The sequence below is a fragment of the Sciurus vulgaris genome, assembly GCF_902686455.1.
Source record: "Sciurus vulgaris genome assembly, chromosome: 3".
NCBI classification, from domain to species: Eukaryota; Metazoa; Chordata; class Mammalia; order Rodentia; family Sciuridae; genus Sciurus; species Sciurus vulgaris.
Window position 1 is genome coordinate 58,795,297 of NC_136463.1, and position 15,836 is coordinate 58,811,132.

The 15,836-nt window shown below is 50.7% G+C and overlaps 1 protein-coding gene across 2 annotated transcripts in view; it reads left to right on the forward strand.

Annotated features, from left to right (window-relative positions):
* The first annotated feature begins 228 nt into the window (after positions 1-228).
* Positions 229-15,836, forward strand: part of WSCD1 (WSC domain containing 1) — a 46,208-nt gene continuing 30,600 nt past the window's right edge. The window contains exons 1-3 of one of the 2 annotated variants that reach the window (XM_079135005.1): positions 229-521; positions 9,519-10,220; positions 14,669-14,728. In XM_079135005.1, the coding sequence (XP_078991131.1) occupies positions 9,803-10,220; positions 14,669-14,728 (478 nt within the window). In that variant the 5' untranslated portion in view covers positions 229-521; positions 9,519-9,802. The remainder of the gene's footprint in view (positions 522-9,518; positions 10,221-14,668; positions 14,729-15,836) is intronic. The other variant, XM_079135006.1, reaches the window with a different exon arrangement.

The following is a 15,836-nucleotide window of genomic DNA, read 5'->3' on the forward strand; positions in this document are numbered from 1 at the left end:
TGACTGAAAACGTGTATCAGTGAGTGTCACTGTCCTTGCTTGGCAGTGGCGTGTGTGGCTCGCCGCCTGTGCGTGTCTCGCAGGGCCAGGGCATGTGTGGGCCCTCGCCCGCGAAACCCAGACCCCTCCCGCAAGCTGAGCGACGGGCTTACGCGCCGGCGCCTCTAGGACCCGGCGGCGGCCCGCTGCTGTCCCCGGGCCGCGCGAGTGAGCATGTGCAGAGCCGGGTGCCCGCTCGCCCGCTCACCGCCCGCCGCCCGCTCCGCGCCCGCCACCGGCTCTGCGCCCGCAAGCCCGCTCCGTCGCCCGCTCCGCGGCGGCTTAGCCCGGACGTCCACAGCCCCAGGTTGCTGGGCGGCGGCGCCGTGCCGGGGCTAGTCAGTCAGCTTGCGGCGGGCGCCGGGGGCGTGCGGGCTCCAAGGGCGCCTCTGCTCCGGGCACTGCGGGGCTGCGGGCTCCGCGCCCCGGGAGGAGGGCGCGTGGCCGCCGGTGCGGACGCCCCAGCCGGCCGCGATCGCGGGGTGAGTCCTGTCTCTCGGGTGCCTCAGTCGGGACCCTCGCGCGGGCTGCAAGTCGGATTTTCCCCCGCCGTGGGCAAACAAGTTTGTGTAGCTGGGACAGGGAGCGCGCCGGGGCTGCACCTGCTCCGGTTTCGGGGCGGGTTTGCGTGGGGCGCCTTCCCGCGGGGTTGGGGCCGCTCGGCCGGGGAAGGAGAGCCGGAGCGTGTGCGTGTGGGGAGCGCTTCGCAACAGTCAGATTGGGGCGGTGGTGCGTTAGCCGGTTGCACAAGCCGTCCCCGCCAGGGTCTAGAGAGACCGTCCGTCTTCCAGGAGGGCGCCGCGGTCCGGGCACAGGGAGAGGGGCAAGGGCAGGATTTGGGGTGCGTACTGTCTCCCTTCTAGTCGGAGACGTTCACCAGGAGCAGCTCCCTCTCGTTCCGCTACCAAGCCAGGCTTCCGGTCAGCGGAGGGTCCCCCCCCCCACCCCCGTTTCTTGGTGAACTTGAATGGAGACCGAGGCAAATTCAATGGAAACGTAAGTATTGTTGTCCGAAAAATTACCTGGTTTGGAGCTTTGCATCTTCCTAGGTGTGGACGGAGACTCATGGCTGGACACTGTTTATTGCGTTTTTTCTTTGATACTCAGAAGCATCCCTGGCTGGGTCCCCTGTCTCAGAATAGCCCCAGTGACTGCTCTACTTGAGCATATGTACCCCGAGCTGACTCACCCGCGGGGAGGTGGGGGCAGGGAGTGGGACCTCTGTCCCTTCTTCTGACTGGACTGCTGTAGGGATTTCAGCCCCACAGCCCTGCCCTGTGATCCAGTCCCTGGCCATTCTTGCTGTCCCAGATGCTCCCGAATGAACAGACTCAAGACTCCACTGTACTTTTGTAACCCTAGATCTCTCAGCCCTCCTGTTGCTGGAAGAGGGAAGCATTTGGGCTATCTCATGTTGGGATCAGGAGTGGGGGCCTTTTCTCCAGTGAATTACTAGGTTTCCAGACACAGGAAGTGAGGGCTAGTGGGCAGTTCAAGAATTAGAGGAAACCTCAAGCTGGCAGGCCCTGCTCTGTCTGCAGCATCCCCCTTCTGGTGGTTGCAAGTGCTGGACAGAGGGCAAGAGGGGGTTTCCTTGGGGTAGGAAGAAGTTTATTTCTCCTAAGAATACTCCCCTGCAACCCCACCACCACACAGTTAGCTTGACCCTTGGTGTTCACATGGAGAAGATGTTTTTACAGAGTCCAGGGTTTCTGTAAAGAAGAGCAGGACCTTTCCAGAGCACAGTGATTGAAGGTAGCTTGGCAGGCCACTGGGCTGGTGGGCTGAGCCTGACTGTCCCATCTTCCCCACCAGAAGCCACCTCCTTCATCTGTATGCACCCTTCAGGTCTCAACAGGATGGTTCCCACAGCAACTCTGGAAGACATTGTTTTGGGGTGAGGGGGGTCCTTCTTTTCAGTGGGCAGTGGAGCCCTTGGTGTTATCATGCAGCCTGCTGCTCTTCTAGTCAGAAGTGAAGAGAGCCCGGATTGAGCAGAAGGCTGGAATCACCAAGCAGAGGGGTTATTATGGGTCACTAGTTGGCCTCCTGATAAGACTGAGCCTCCAGCCTAGCTGGTTCAGCCCAAGTACTGTAGAGCAATTCAGCAATTAGCAGAGCAGGATACCTTGTAGTGTCAGCTTGAACATGTGCCTCAGAACCTCCAAATTCGGAGCCTCCAGGCCCAGACGGAGTTGGGCATCTCAGGAAGGTATGTTTTTCTTTGTAGACACTCCCATCTTGCTTAGTCTTGTTGAGACCAGATCCTCCTGCTGCAGCTTCAAAGAGTTCAAGGCCAAGGACTTTGGGCCGTCCAGTATTTATATCTTCAGAGGTTTTATTCATAAGATGACAGTGATAATCATAAGAAACAGAAGGGGAAGAGCTGGGTCCTAATGTCTGAGACCAGGTTGGGTTGGAAGCTGTCCCTGCTCATTTGGGGAATGAATAGGTGAACATGGCCTTCCACTACTTCCTCCCTGGGCCTCACAGACATGCTTTCTCTCTGCTTCCTCTAATCTCTCCTCACCTCAGCTTTAATAGTCACCATGTAGATTCATGGCCTGTAAAAATATCACAAGTGTGCCACTTTGGGGGGAATATGGTCAGGGATGAGCTCTACTTATGCTCCATCTCCCTGTGTGAATGTGAGAAGTGGATGAAGAATGGGCTGGGTTTATTTTGTAAGTGAGACAATGTGGTGCACCTCTTGGTAGGTGTTAAGATTCTTTCCCTCCATTTTGCTTCCTTTCCCTTAGAAAGTCCTGGGGATGTGAACCCCTTGCATGAGGGGAATAGGGGATTTCTGAGGAAAAGAATGCCCAGCATTTCTTGGCCCCCCTCCCATAGCACAAGTCTCTATTCCAGGGGTGGGAATGGAGCCTGAGGAGGGCAAGGCTGACTTTGACTTGGTGCTCCACTCCCTGGCCCAGATTGATCCAAGTCACTCAAATACCTACTTACCTACTATACTCTGAACCAGAACCAAGACAGCCTTCAAGGTTCACCACCAGGTGGAAGAGACACAAATGAATAAATTAGAATACTAGTAAAGGAATAGTCCAGCAATATTCAGAAGAGATCATGATTGGCAGTTTTAAGAATGGACTGGACTCCAAAATCAATCAACTGAAAAGGGGAAATGCCAGCCCCCTCCCCCACAACTTTTGTCTTTCTTTGCAGCCCCTGCCCCTATTACAGTGCTTGGAAGGATCCCCATCTGGTATTGAGCAAATGAAGGCCCTGTGATATGGCAGATCGTACCAGACACTTGGAATCGGAAAACTTGAGTTCAGTCTAGCAATAGCTGTTTCTTTGTTCAGGTTAATTGGTTTGCTTTCTGTTTCAAATTCTGCATCTATAAAATGGGGATACTAATTTATATATTAACTGCATACTATTCATTTATTCTGCTCATTCATTCAACACACTTGATAGTACATGAAAATGCTTTGCACTTTTTAGTGTGGTATAAAAATTTTATTATTTATATGAACTTCAGCAGTAGGTTTACTGAAAGGGTTTTCCAATTTTTCATTAAATGTTTTGGCCTTCCTGTAATTTATATTTGTTTTTATTATTTGTGATTGACAAAGCATAATTATATGCACTAAGGGGGTGCAATTTGATGTTTAATATATGAGGAGTGATTACACTAATTGACTATGATGTTTTGCACCTTTTTAGTGACATTTTAAAATTTTTTGAACCCTTTCTACTAAGTTTTGAAGTTCAAAAGATCAAAGAATTGTCTCTTCAAAGACAGGGACCCCATACCATTTCCGTTTCCTAGAACTTGTTCTTTCCCAGGACCCTGCAGGTTTATGTTTAGTAGGTTCCTTGCTCCTTTTCTCAGCCTCTAAGACCCAGGGGTGTGGACCTAGAGTGAGGGCTGCATACACAGAGGAGAACAGAGGCACCACTGTGCCTGCAAGGGGCTGGCAGGCTGGGGAGGAAGTTGGGATGACAGCAGGTAGCCTAACTCAAGGGAGAACACAAAACCCTGGCATAGGACAGTATCCAGCCTTGCCAATAGCACTGGGGAATGGCTCTGCTCTGGGGACCAGGGGAGCTTCATGGAAGAGGTGGTATTGGGGCTGAGCCAAATAGAAAGCATTTTAGAGCTCTGAGATGAGGCACAGTCAGAGCTGGCTATAGGAAGAGCGTACTTAAGAGGACTTGAAGCATCTCAGGGAGGGAGCAGGAGCCTACAGCAGGTGGGACTCAGAAAACATGGGTCCCAGGGAGGAGGAGATTGCAGGAGGCAGTTGGTACCTGGACAATGTGAACAACACTGGTTGAGACACAGGGTTCTAGAAGGAATAGTCAGGGAAGGCTACTGAATACTGGACTAAGGAGCTTGGATTTGTTTATTCAAACCCTGGGGATCTAGTGGAGGCAATAGCATTATGATCTTTATATTAGAAAGATAATTTTCTTAGGCTGCTAGAAGGGGACAGTCTCTTGGGAGACAAGGTCTGATGACAGGCAGTGAGCTTGAGCAGGCACTGAGGCAGAGGTTGGAGATCCCTGAGCCCAGCTGGAGGCTCCCATATAGGACTTTACTGAGGTTCCAAGGCTGAAGACTCCCTGACTACTGGTCATGGAGGCTGGGGCTCTGAGCTATTGGGACATGGGTGCCTGTTTTCTTGTGTGGACAGCAACAGGTTGGGCCAAGTTCTTTGTCTTCAGAGTTCCTGTCCTGATCAGAGCTCATAGCTCTGAGTCTTATGAGGTTCAGAGCTATTATTGCAGTGGCCACAATGGCTGAGATCCTTCTGGGGGGCATGTCAGGAATGTTATCTCTGGCCAGGCAGTAGGGGAGTAGTCACATGCCTGAACTCTGATGGCCACTGGTCATCCAGCTGCAGAGACTGGCTCTTGTGCTGTCCTCTCTTCTCTTCCTGCTGCAACTGCTCAGTCTCAGTCCCCTCAGCTTGACTTGGAAGTAGGCATCACCAACTGCCATACCCCACCTCCTTCCTGGGGCTCAGGTTTTCTGAGACCCACTTGATCTAGGCTCCAGCTCACTCCTGAGACTTCCAGAAACTCCTCCATTTGATTATTCTTTCATGCCTGAGAGGGAACTCAGGGTCTCCCTCCTTAGGCACTGCTCTGCTCTAGAGTAACCTGAGGCCTCTACAAGGCACTAAGTGGGGTGGCAAGTGTGCATTTTTGTCCATCTTGGATGTCCCTTCCCAAAAGGACAAAGCCTCAGGCAGGGGGTACTGGGGAGAGTCCACCAACCTCCCACTGAAGCACTTTGCATGGTTCCAAGATGGGATTGCACCTGGAGAAGAATGATAGAGACTTCCAGAAGAGGGGGGGACTCTGAGACTGCCTCCCAGCCAAGCCAGAAGACTGGCACACTTACCCACACAGCAGTGTCTGGAAGATTTGGCTCTAGAGATGCCATGTGTAGCATCATCTCCAGGAGATTTGGCCTGGCATGATTTCAAAAAGGTGCTTATGGAGACACAATAAACTCCTTTCAAGAATAAATCTTGCCTGTGCAAAGCCAGACCCGAGGGGAGAAGACAGGTAGGAAGCTTAGTGGAACCAGGTAGGTTCTGGGAGCAGGTGTTCTGGGCCTGAATGCTGGCCCTGAATGTCTGACCTTAGGCATTGAGCTTCACCCAGTTGACATTCAGGGACAGATCTCAGCTCTCAAATGTGGAGAAGCAGAGCCTCTGCCTTGGCAAGCTGCAGGGAGGAAACGAGATGGTGCCGGTGAAGTACACAACCCATGTAACCTATTTATTAATGCTGCAAGGGCTTAATAAGTGATGACATCGAGAAATAAAGCAGTTGCTAACGGCAGTCTTAGTGTGAGATCAGCATCAAGCAAGAGTGGGATATTGGGCCCATCTCAGGGAGTAGGGGGGCTGAGAAGGAGTCTGCTGCTTGAGACTGATTCTACCAGTGACGGAGCTGCTGTAGGCCTGTCATCAAGCTGCTCCTTGTTTGCCTCTTTTGCATTCATAACCAGAACATGATATAGTCTGTAGGTGACAAAAGTGTCACATACACTCCCTGCTTCAGTCCCATAGTAATGCCATTTACCCCCATTTAACAGGTGAGAAGCCTGAGGTCCTGCCCTGGGCAATGATTTGCCCATGATGGATTTTCTCTCCTGGAGGGCCTACTGGCTCTGGGGTGCATTGGGCTCAGCTGATAGCCTCTTAGGCCCAATGCAGATAGGCAGTGGCTAGATACCTGCCCAGATATCAGCTGGTTCTGCTGTGGCTCACCTGTGAGCCCCTGTGCAGATGTTCTGAGTCTTCCAGGCCACCTGCAGCCTCTTTGGGATTCAGTCACTCAACAAACATTTCCCATCACTGTCCTGCTAGTTGTGTGCTGGGGTTTGGGGGCATTGGGGGCCCTAAGGGTGCTGTTATCCTTGTGGAGAGGTGAGCGTATGGAAAGTGGGGAACCATTGGCAAATATTGTTGGTCGAGGATGGCTAAAGTCCAGAGCAAGGGGCAAGTGTCTGACACTTTGGGTGGAACATCTTCCCAGCCCACCCTTAGCAAGTGTTCTGGCCTCAGACTCGGATTTGCAGTTTTAGAAGTTGAGAAAGGCAGTCCCAACCTCTTGGACTGTGGAACTCTGGCCTACAAGTGGCTGTCCACTCAGTACCCAGAAGCCCCTTCCCCAAGCCAGGGAAAAACCCTGTGGGATGGAGGAGTGCCAGGGAGGACTCTGTACATCGTGGGGAACTGGGTGAGAGTGACTCCTGATTGGTTCAACCTGGCAACCCCTGCTCCACAGCACCCCAGTCCTACTCAGTGTCCTGTATCCAAATTCTGTCTCTAAAATGCACGTGTAGGGCTGGGGTTGTGGCTCAGTGGTAGAGTGCTTACCTAGCATGTGTAAAGCACTGGGTTTGATTCTCAGCACTGCATATAAATAAGTAAAATAAAGGTCCATTGACAGAACAACAAATAAAAATAAATAAAATAAATAAAACATACGTGCACTGCACACCATACCTGGCCTTCAAAATTTTGACCCATTGCCCATTTTTCTGCTTCGTCTCCCCAGAAACTTGGTCTCCACTGCAAAAGTGCCACCTCCCACCTTTTATTTTAGTTGTGTGGGATTTTTCACTGATAGAATCCCAACCTCCTTTCACCAGAACCCTTTTGCAAACACATCTGGAAACACCTCTCTGTGAAATTATAGCACACAAAAGAACCGGGTACTCTTGTTAATATGCATGTAACCTCAACTCTGCAAAGCTGTATCCTTCGATGGCCCACACAACATTCCATCTCTCCCACTATGCAGCATTCACCCCTGGCTCTGGATGGGTGGAATGTGAGATTTGACTTCTCTAGGATCCTACAGGAACAAGTTTCTGGTAGGCTATCCATTCATCTAGCCTCTAGTTTATTTGCAAAAGTATATTCATAAACAAGATCACTGAACAGTTACACTGTGCCAGCCTTCCGGCTGGGGACCAGAGTTACAAAAATAAAGAGGAGATGGCTTCTAAACTTGCCATCCCTGAGGCTGATGGAAAGACAGATGAACAATGCTAATTGTCATGGGATGGTGAGTGCTAGGATAGAGATCAGCCCAGGCTAGGGGAACACCAAAGAATCTATGCCAGTGGCTGGGTGATGGGCAGGAAAGCTGCTTGGAGGGGGTGACACCTGGGGTGCACCCTGGGGGATATACAGGGATTCTACAAAGAGGGAGGAAAAGACAAGCAGCATGTGCAAAGGCACCGGGGCTCAGTGTGCTGTGGCTACAGTGACTCTGCTGGAAGGTGATTGTGTGTGTGTGTGTGTGTGTGTGTGTGTGTGTGTGTGTGTGTGTGGTGGGGAAGCAGAAGGAAAAGGCTTGGCAGAAGATGAGGCTGGGCAGGCTGAATCACGAAGGGGGTCTTGTATGTCATGCTAAGGAGCTTGGAGTTTATCCCCAAAGCCTCAGGGAGCTATTGAAAGGGGTTTTAAGCAGGGGAGTGCCATGATGAGATTTGTGAGTTAGGAGGATCACCCTGGTGGCCTTGTGGAAGATGGATTGGAGGGGACAAAGCTGGAGGCAGAGAGATCAGTCAGGATTTGGGGGGATTTTCTCTCTGGTTTTACAAATCTGAGGCGACTGGGTGGGGCGGGCCTAGCAGATATACCAGCTTACAGAGAAAAGAAAGGTTCTGGGGCCATCAGAATGGCTTCCTGACTCAGGGCCGATTCCACCTCCATTTGCTGGTTTGCTGCTTACCCCGCCCTCAGCACTCCATCAGGAAGGGCCATGCTGGTCTGGGGCCCTTTGAAGTTTCCCTGAACCTCCAGCCTCTCAGGGCCTGGAATGCCAGCCTCGGAGCCCAGACATTGTCTCTCTGCTCACACCGGCCAACTGTCCCAGGCACACAGATAGGCCATTGAGTGGTTGTGCGGACCTGGCAGGAGTCCCAGGCCATGTTAGTTATGGGCAGTGGCTTAGTCACGCTTCTAGGGGCCTTTCTTCTGGGACAAGCCTGTCCTTGTGCTGAGGGCCTTCCTCACACTGCAGCCCGACTTGGCAGCTGCAGAGCCCTCTGCCAACCCTAACAGTGCACTTCAGAGGTGCCGCCAAGGGGAATCAAAGCCCTTTGGGAGCGCTGTGTCCCTGGGAGTGGAAGGCACCTTGGAGGGCTGCTCAAAGGCCCCTCCACCTTCTCCACACCCAGTGCCCTGGCCTCTGGCTCTGTCCCCGCCCTTTGGCCCTGGCAGGAAGCTGACAAATCCACTCCCTCCTCTGAGCCCCCTTCTTCATGAGAGGCAATGACCAGCCTCTGCAGGAGCTCCTTCCAGAAAATAGCTCCTAGTCCCAACACACCCCTGGAAATCAGCTGAGTGCATGCATGTATTGAGTACTCACTGTATACACCTACCCAGGCTAGGTGCACTTGTATATGATGGTGTCTCATCACAGGCTGGACCATGTAGTAGTTGAGAGGGTAGGATCTGATTAGAGACTGATGTAAAGCTTGGCTCTTATGTTTGCCAACTGTGTGACTTTATGAAAATAGTTTTGCTTCCTATTGCCCATTTCCTTACCTGTAAAGTGGGGATGTAACAGTGTCTCCTCTATTGGATTGATGTGAGGTTAAATGAGATAATGCACAATGCACTTTGCTGAGTGCTTGGCACATAAGGACTCAGTGAAAAGCTGCCGTTATGTTTCCTCATGGTGTTTATCACTACTGCTATTATCACTGGATATTCACTGCTCCTCAAGAGCAGAGTGTATCCACACTTTATAGAGGAGGAAACTGAGGCCCGGAGAGGTTAAACAACGTGCCCAGCATCACACAGCTGGCCAGTGGCAGAGCTGAGATCTGAACCCAGCCCACTGTCCAGGGTGTCTGCAATACCAACAGCCCTTTTGATAAATCAGTCCTAGGGTTGGGAATACCCTGGACCCCAGAGAGGGTGGTGGCAGACATTCCTATTGCAACTAAGTACCCTTTCTCCACTCCACTTTTTCAGGTTTCCAAGCCAGGAGAGGAGGGTTGGTGGAGCTCTGGGATGGGGAAGATGGTGACACCCAGGCAGAAGCTACAACCTCAGGGCCCCGTGGCTGCCGGAGATAAGTGATGGCGCCATTTGAACGCCTGCTGGAAATGGTGCAGAAATAGTAGCCCCAGGAGAGCACCGGCAGGTACTGGGAGCTGGGATGCGAGGATGACGCCTCCGGGGGCCCCAGCCTCCCTCCTGCTCGGGCGCTAGGAGCCGTCCCCAGGCCCCAGCCGGGAGCCCAGCTGCCCAGGGGCATGGCCAAACCTTTCTTCCGACTCCAGAAGTTTCTCCGCAGAACGCAGTTCCTGCTCTTCTTCCTCACGGCCGCCTACTTGATGACCGGCAGCCTGCTGCTCCTGCAGCGGGTCCGAGTGGCCCTCCCACAGGGCCCCCGGGCGCCCGGCACCCTGCAGGCCTTGCCCGTGGCCACCGTGGCGCTGGGCGTGGGCCTGCTAGACAGCAGAGACTTGCGTGACCCCCGTGTCAGCCCGGACCCGCTGCTCGACGTGGATGCGCTGCGGAGCCCCCTGGCTCGGTTGCCCGCGGGACCCCTGCGCTGGCCCCGGAGGAACCGCAACTCAGAGCTGCGTCAGCTGCGGCGCCGCTGGTTCCACCACCAGGGGTCGCCCACCCTGGGCCCTGAGGCCCCTAGGCCAGCCGCCCTCAGCCGAGGTAGGTGCTCAGCTGCATCTCAGGGAGCTGCTCCCAGGAGCCCTGCTCTCAGGTTCACAAGTTTGATGTTGCCTTTATCTGGCCCGGTGGCAGCTGGAGAAATAGGCCCTATAGGCGCATAGCCTTCGCAGAATGTTCCTTCTCTCCTGCTCTGCGGGAGACAGCAAGGGGCTGTGATGTGAAGTCCTTTAGCATTTTGCTCACTTACCTGCTGGGATTTCATGTGGCTCAAAGTTGAGGTGTGAACCTAAGGCTCCAGCTTTGGGTTTGGACAAATCTTGTCTTAAATACTGGCTCAGCAGCAATCTTGCTGGGCGACCTTGGGCATAGCGCTTAACTTCTCTGGGTACCTCTGAAATGAAGATAGAGACACGCACCCCAGGTTTACTGTGAGGATTAAGTGTTTTAGTATAGAGTAGTGTGTCCCACACCGGCAGCCTCAAGCACCTGAAAACTTGTTACCAGGGCAGACTTTCAGGGTCTCCCATTCTCAGTGAGGCTGGAACTCTGGCATAGTAGCAGCCAGTCATCCGTGTATCAGCACTCTCTCCGGGGTTATTCTAATGCACGTTTAAACCAAGAGCCACTAAGAGAGGAGACCGAGTATATCATTTGGCACTCTAACTAGCAATTATTGCTGTTTAGTAAAACTAATTCATATAGCATTTTCTTGTGCATCTGTAAACCTACTATGTACAAGTACTGGCATTATTATTTCCAAATATTCTGGTGAAGAAATTGAGGCAAGGGAAGTTAAGTCACCAAAGTCATTCTCTTTGAGTTTCCTGGAAGCAAACCCTGAGACTAGGATTCAGATGCACACAGTAGATTTGGGGTGCCATCCCAGCAAACTTTGGGAGGGGAGTGGGAAAAAGACCAAGAAGAAAAACAGCCATAAAGGTGCATTATTGAGCAGGTTGCTACTGGCCAACCAGAACTTGACCAGAGTGGAAGCGTTTGGAGTCAGAATAGAATGCACAGCTTGTGGTGACCTGGAAGCAGCAGGCCTAGGAGACAGGGGAAGCACAGCAGGATTGGCCATGGTTACAGGGCTGGGTTTCCCTCATGGGGACATTAAGGTATGCAGACTCTCTGTGCAGGGCTCAGTCAATTATTTGGTGCTTACTGGTGAGTACTGAGTAAGTGCTGAAGTTGCTCTTGAATGTTGACTGAGCTCAGTCAGCTTCTCAGCATCCCTGACCTCTTCATTTGGTGCTGCGCCATGAGTCACAAGAGGAACTTCTTTATTGACTGTAAAAGGTCTAGTTGGAACATAGGGTCCTATGTGGAAATGTATAGGAGATCAGTCAAGATGGGTACCAAGTCTGAGTTAGGAGAGCTGCAAGTGCCAGGCCTTGGAGTTAGGCCATATTCTTGTGTGTGTGTGTGTGTGTGTGTGTGTGTGTGTGTGTGTGGTGCTGGGGTCTGAGGATGGTGAGAAGGGTCTAGGGAAGAGAAAGGAGCCCAAGCTTCTCTTGCCTTAGGATGATGACTCTGATAGCCCAACAGAATGAAAATTACAGGACTGTGGATTCTTGTCTTGGAAAGAAATTTTCTGAGAAATCATCTAGTTATGATGAGGAGTCCCCAGCAAGGCTTGCATATTAGAAGAGAGAAATGAGGTGCTGATGGTTTCTCATTAACTTATTTTACACAGGTGTGCTTTCTGTAAACTCACCCAACACACTGAGAAACTATCTCTAGGAAGTTTTCACTGGTGCAACTTGTTTAGACTAAAGTATAAATGACTGATAGACAGCAACATAGACTTCTTGAGAGGAAGTCATGATAAGAGCACAAGTTTTGAAAACAGACCTGGGTTCCTTTCTATTGCCATCTATTGACCCTGCAACCTATGACAAATTAGCCTCAGTTCCTCTTTTCATTTCTCTCTGCCCTCACTTACTGAGGATCTGCTGCATGGGTCTACACGTGTGCCCTTGAGAGGTGAGCCTGGTGGTAGAATCAGACTTCTGCCCGAGTGATTATTGGACAGCATGACCCAGGTATGATAGAGGCATGGCAAAGGGCTTGCAGACTCATTAGACAAAAGTGACCTCTGGACAGACATGGTGGCACACACCTGTAATCCTAGCAACTAGGGAGGCTGATGCAGGAGGATCGCAAGTTCAAAGCCAGTTTCAGAAACTTAGTGAGTCCTTAAACAACTTAGTGAGATCCTGACTCAGAAAAATAAATAAATAAATAAATAAATAAATAAATAAATGAAAGTTATTGACCAGCAGAGAAGAGGGCTCAGGGTGACAAGCTATGGCTCTGAGTATAGAATATGCATGTCCAAGAGAACTAATACGCATCCTTTAACTTACCTCCAGTAATAAAAACTGAAGAAATTGTGGTTAGATATAAGCGAGACTGATGATATTCAACTGTTATCCAAATATATGGTCTTATTGAGGGTTAAAAAAAAATTGAAATACACACCTGTTGATAGTTACTGCCCCTCAGCCTCTGGGGTGCCCTCTGTACTTTGGCTGCCTCTCCAGTGACCATCAAACCTCCCCATTATTCAGCAAGGAAAGGATTAACTCCTGAGGCAGCAGGGGGTATTCAGGATCCAGTGCCAGCTGGATAGTGACAATTCTGAGTGGTCTGTGCTCCCCCACCCCATAGGTTGTTAAATATTTTTAATATGCCTCGGGGTTTCAGGAAGAATTTGTTCTCCCTGTTGAATAACAGAATCATATGGGGTGGGGATGTTGCTTGGCTGAAGGTCTTCAGAGAAAGCAGGGCACTGGCCTGAAAGCCCTCTGGGAGCCCCCTGCCCCCTTCCCTTTGTGGGGCTGTGGGGGCCTGCATAGCTGGGCGGGCCTCACTGATGGAGAGTGGCCACAGTGCAGCCCTCTGGACAGCTGCTGGGGCCATAGACAAAGCAAGCATCTCTTTGTGGCCTGGGCATCCCGCCATCCTCCTGAAAGGGGATCCTGCAAGCCGAGGAAGCTGCAGGAGGCTCCATCAATCACTGAGCATTTCATTATACCTTGGACAACATCCATAATGGAATAAAATGTCAGTAAGTTTACTAGGGGAAAAATAGTAACTTCTCCATAGCCAGTTTGTTTTTTATTGATAGTAATTTCCAAAGACATTCCAATATCTCCAAAGCCATCGTTAATAGCCTCACGGCTTGTCCATTTTGATGTGCAAATGAACAGATGCGGAGTCACAGACAATAATGCATCGCCTCCATTTCAGCCGAAAGTAATAAATCCGCTGCAGGATGTGTCCCGGCACATCCCTCGAAAGTTCTTTTCTTTTCTGCACATCCTCGCCTCTGTCGGCGAGTTAGAGAAACCATTTGTTATGTTTTGGGATGAAAGAGCTCACCTGCTCCTCACAAACCAGAGTGGCCATCTGCATCTGAGGCCGGGGCTTCCTCTCCACATTGAGCAGGTCTATAAACACCCAGCTGGTAACTGCTAGCCACTCCTTGTTTTCAGAAGAACTATAACCTGATTGCTGGAAACCATTTTTTTCCTCCTTCTCTTTCAGTAGCATGCTAATTATTCAACTAATATTTACTGATCCGTTGTCACACTAGGTCCCAGGTTAGAGTTTAGGATCAGAACAATAATGGCTGTTACTTACTTGAACATCTGTCAAGTACGAGGTACAGTTCTGGGTAGACGTACATCTGTTTTCTCATTTAATTTAATCTTCACAGTCTTCTGATGTAAGTAGTGCTCTCACTATTTTAATGGTGAAGAATTTGGGTTTCAAAGAAGTAAAGTCATTGAGAAATTTTCATTATTAATAATGATCTAGAAACCATAAAAATAATCACTCCTGAGTAGTTCCTGTGTCAGGCTTTATATTTGATACTTCACACGTGTTATTGTAGGCAGTCCTCACAACCAGCTTGTGGAATTGGCACCCTGTCCCCATTTTACAGTTGGGGAAGCTGAGATTCAGAGAGGGAAACTGCACATCCCAGGTCACACAGCCAGGTAGTGGTGGAGCAGGGATTTGAGACTAAGTCAACCCATTGCCAAAGGCGGTCTCCATCCAGTTGCCCAGAAACATGTACATGCCCATCTCAGCTTTGGAAAGTCTTGAGACTGGCCATCTTTAGAACCTCACAGCTAATTTCCCAGCTACAGTGATAAATGTTTCACCCTCCCTGGGCTCATGTTTTGGATTTTTAATTGAAAGCTGTAATGGACTTTTTTCTTTGCTGAGTAATACATCAGAAATTTCTCAAATACTTGCTTTATTTTACTAAGTAGGTGGACAGAGGAGGAAAATTCATGCCTGCCTCCCTGGGTGAAAGTTCTCTGCAGTGGTGCATGATGGTTGCAGTCATTCTGAGGGCCAACAGGACCAAGAAGCTTGCAGGGCCTGGGTACCAGAGAAGCAGGAAGTACCAGGTGCCAGTGGGTGGCCTGCTGGGTGTGGCCTCATGTGCTGATGTTTATCCCTCTATGCAGGTGGCCTTGGAGGCTCCTGGCTTGGAAGAGAGCCATACCCTTTGGCAGACATCGAAGAAGGTGACTGCCAGCTTCTTCTCAGCCCTGTGTCCTTTGACCTGAGGCTCTTTGGGTCCTGTGGGTCCCGGTGTGGTGAGAAGTGCAGTCTCCTATTGTCTTGGTCATTCACTGCTTCATCCCTCTTAAACTAGAGCCCTGAGAATTGCACGTTGGTACAGTCAGCAGGACCATCCCTCTTTGCATCTGAGCTCTCTGTGCCTACTCTTGCACCCTTAGGCTACATCAGTGGATTTTTAGGGCCCATAACCCACTGTTCATAGTTTGTCATTGACACTGATGCTGCCTAACCCTGGTGAGTCAGGGTGGGTCAACAACGAGGGTAAAGGTCTGGCCCCAGCCCTCCAAAAGGCTTCAGTCATGTAGAGATGAGACCCACAGACTTGAAAGATGGTTAAGGGAAACAGCTAATGACAAGAATGTGGCTAATTGATGAGTTTTCCAGGTATAAAGTGTAAGAATCCAGAGAAGAGAGAAGCCACAGTGGGCTGGGAGTGCTCTTGGTCTTTAGGACAGGCAGGGAGAAGAGGGTGGATGTGACAGGGGAGCAGGCGTTGGATAGGGTAGGAGAAATGAGCTTGAACAGGGGTAGGCAGGGCAGGGTGGGTGTTTATCCATTTGACACTTGGGGAAACTGAGGCCCATTTGAAGTGATCCAACAAGGTCAGGACTAAATTAAGTGTGGCAACACTCGTGGACAGAAAAACTACTCTGTGCTTTATATGCCAGAAATGAGGTGGATGGACTGGACCCCCTTCTCCAGACCACTCAGCATGTGGACCCTGAGTCCCTGCTTTGGATCAGCTTCTTGACAGGAATTAAAAATGAGTCTCCCCTACTCTCAGGGAGCTCATGAAGCAGTGGACCATCATTATCTTCCTCCTCACTGAAAAGCCATCTAGGAGTTGGCATGCTAGGAGGCCTTGGGTATGCAGCTTCCAGAGAGCCTGATTTCTGTAGAGGCTGCAGCAGGTGCTGCAAGTGGCATTTCAGAGGCCTGGAGGAGCTGGATGCAGGTGTTCCTTAGGGAGATGTGCAGCATCTTTATCACAGGTGCCCCATCCAGATCTCAGCACAGCTATTGCGGGTGTGTATTCACAGCTTGGGGACC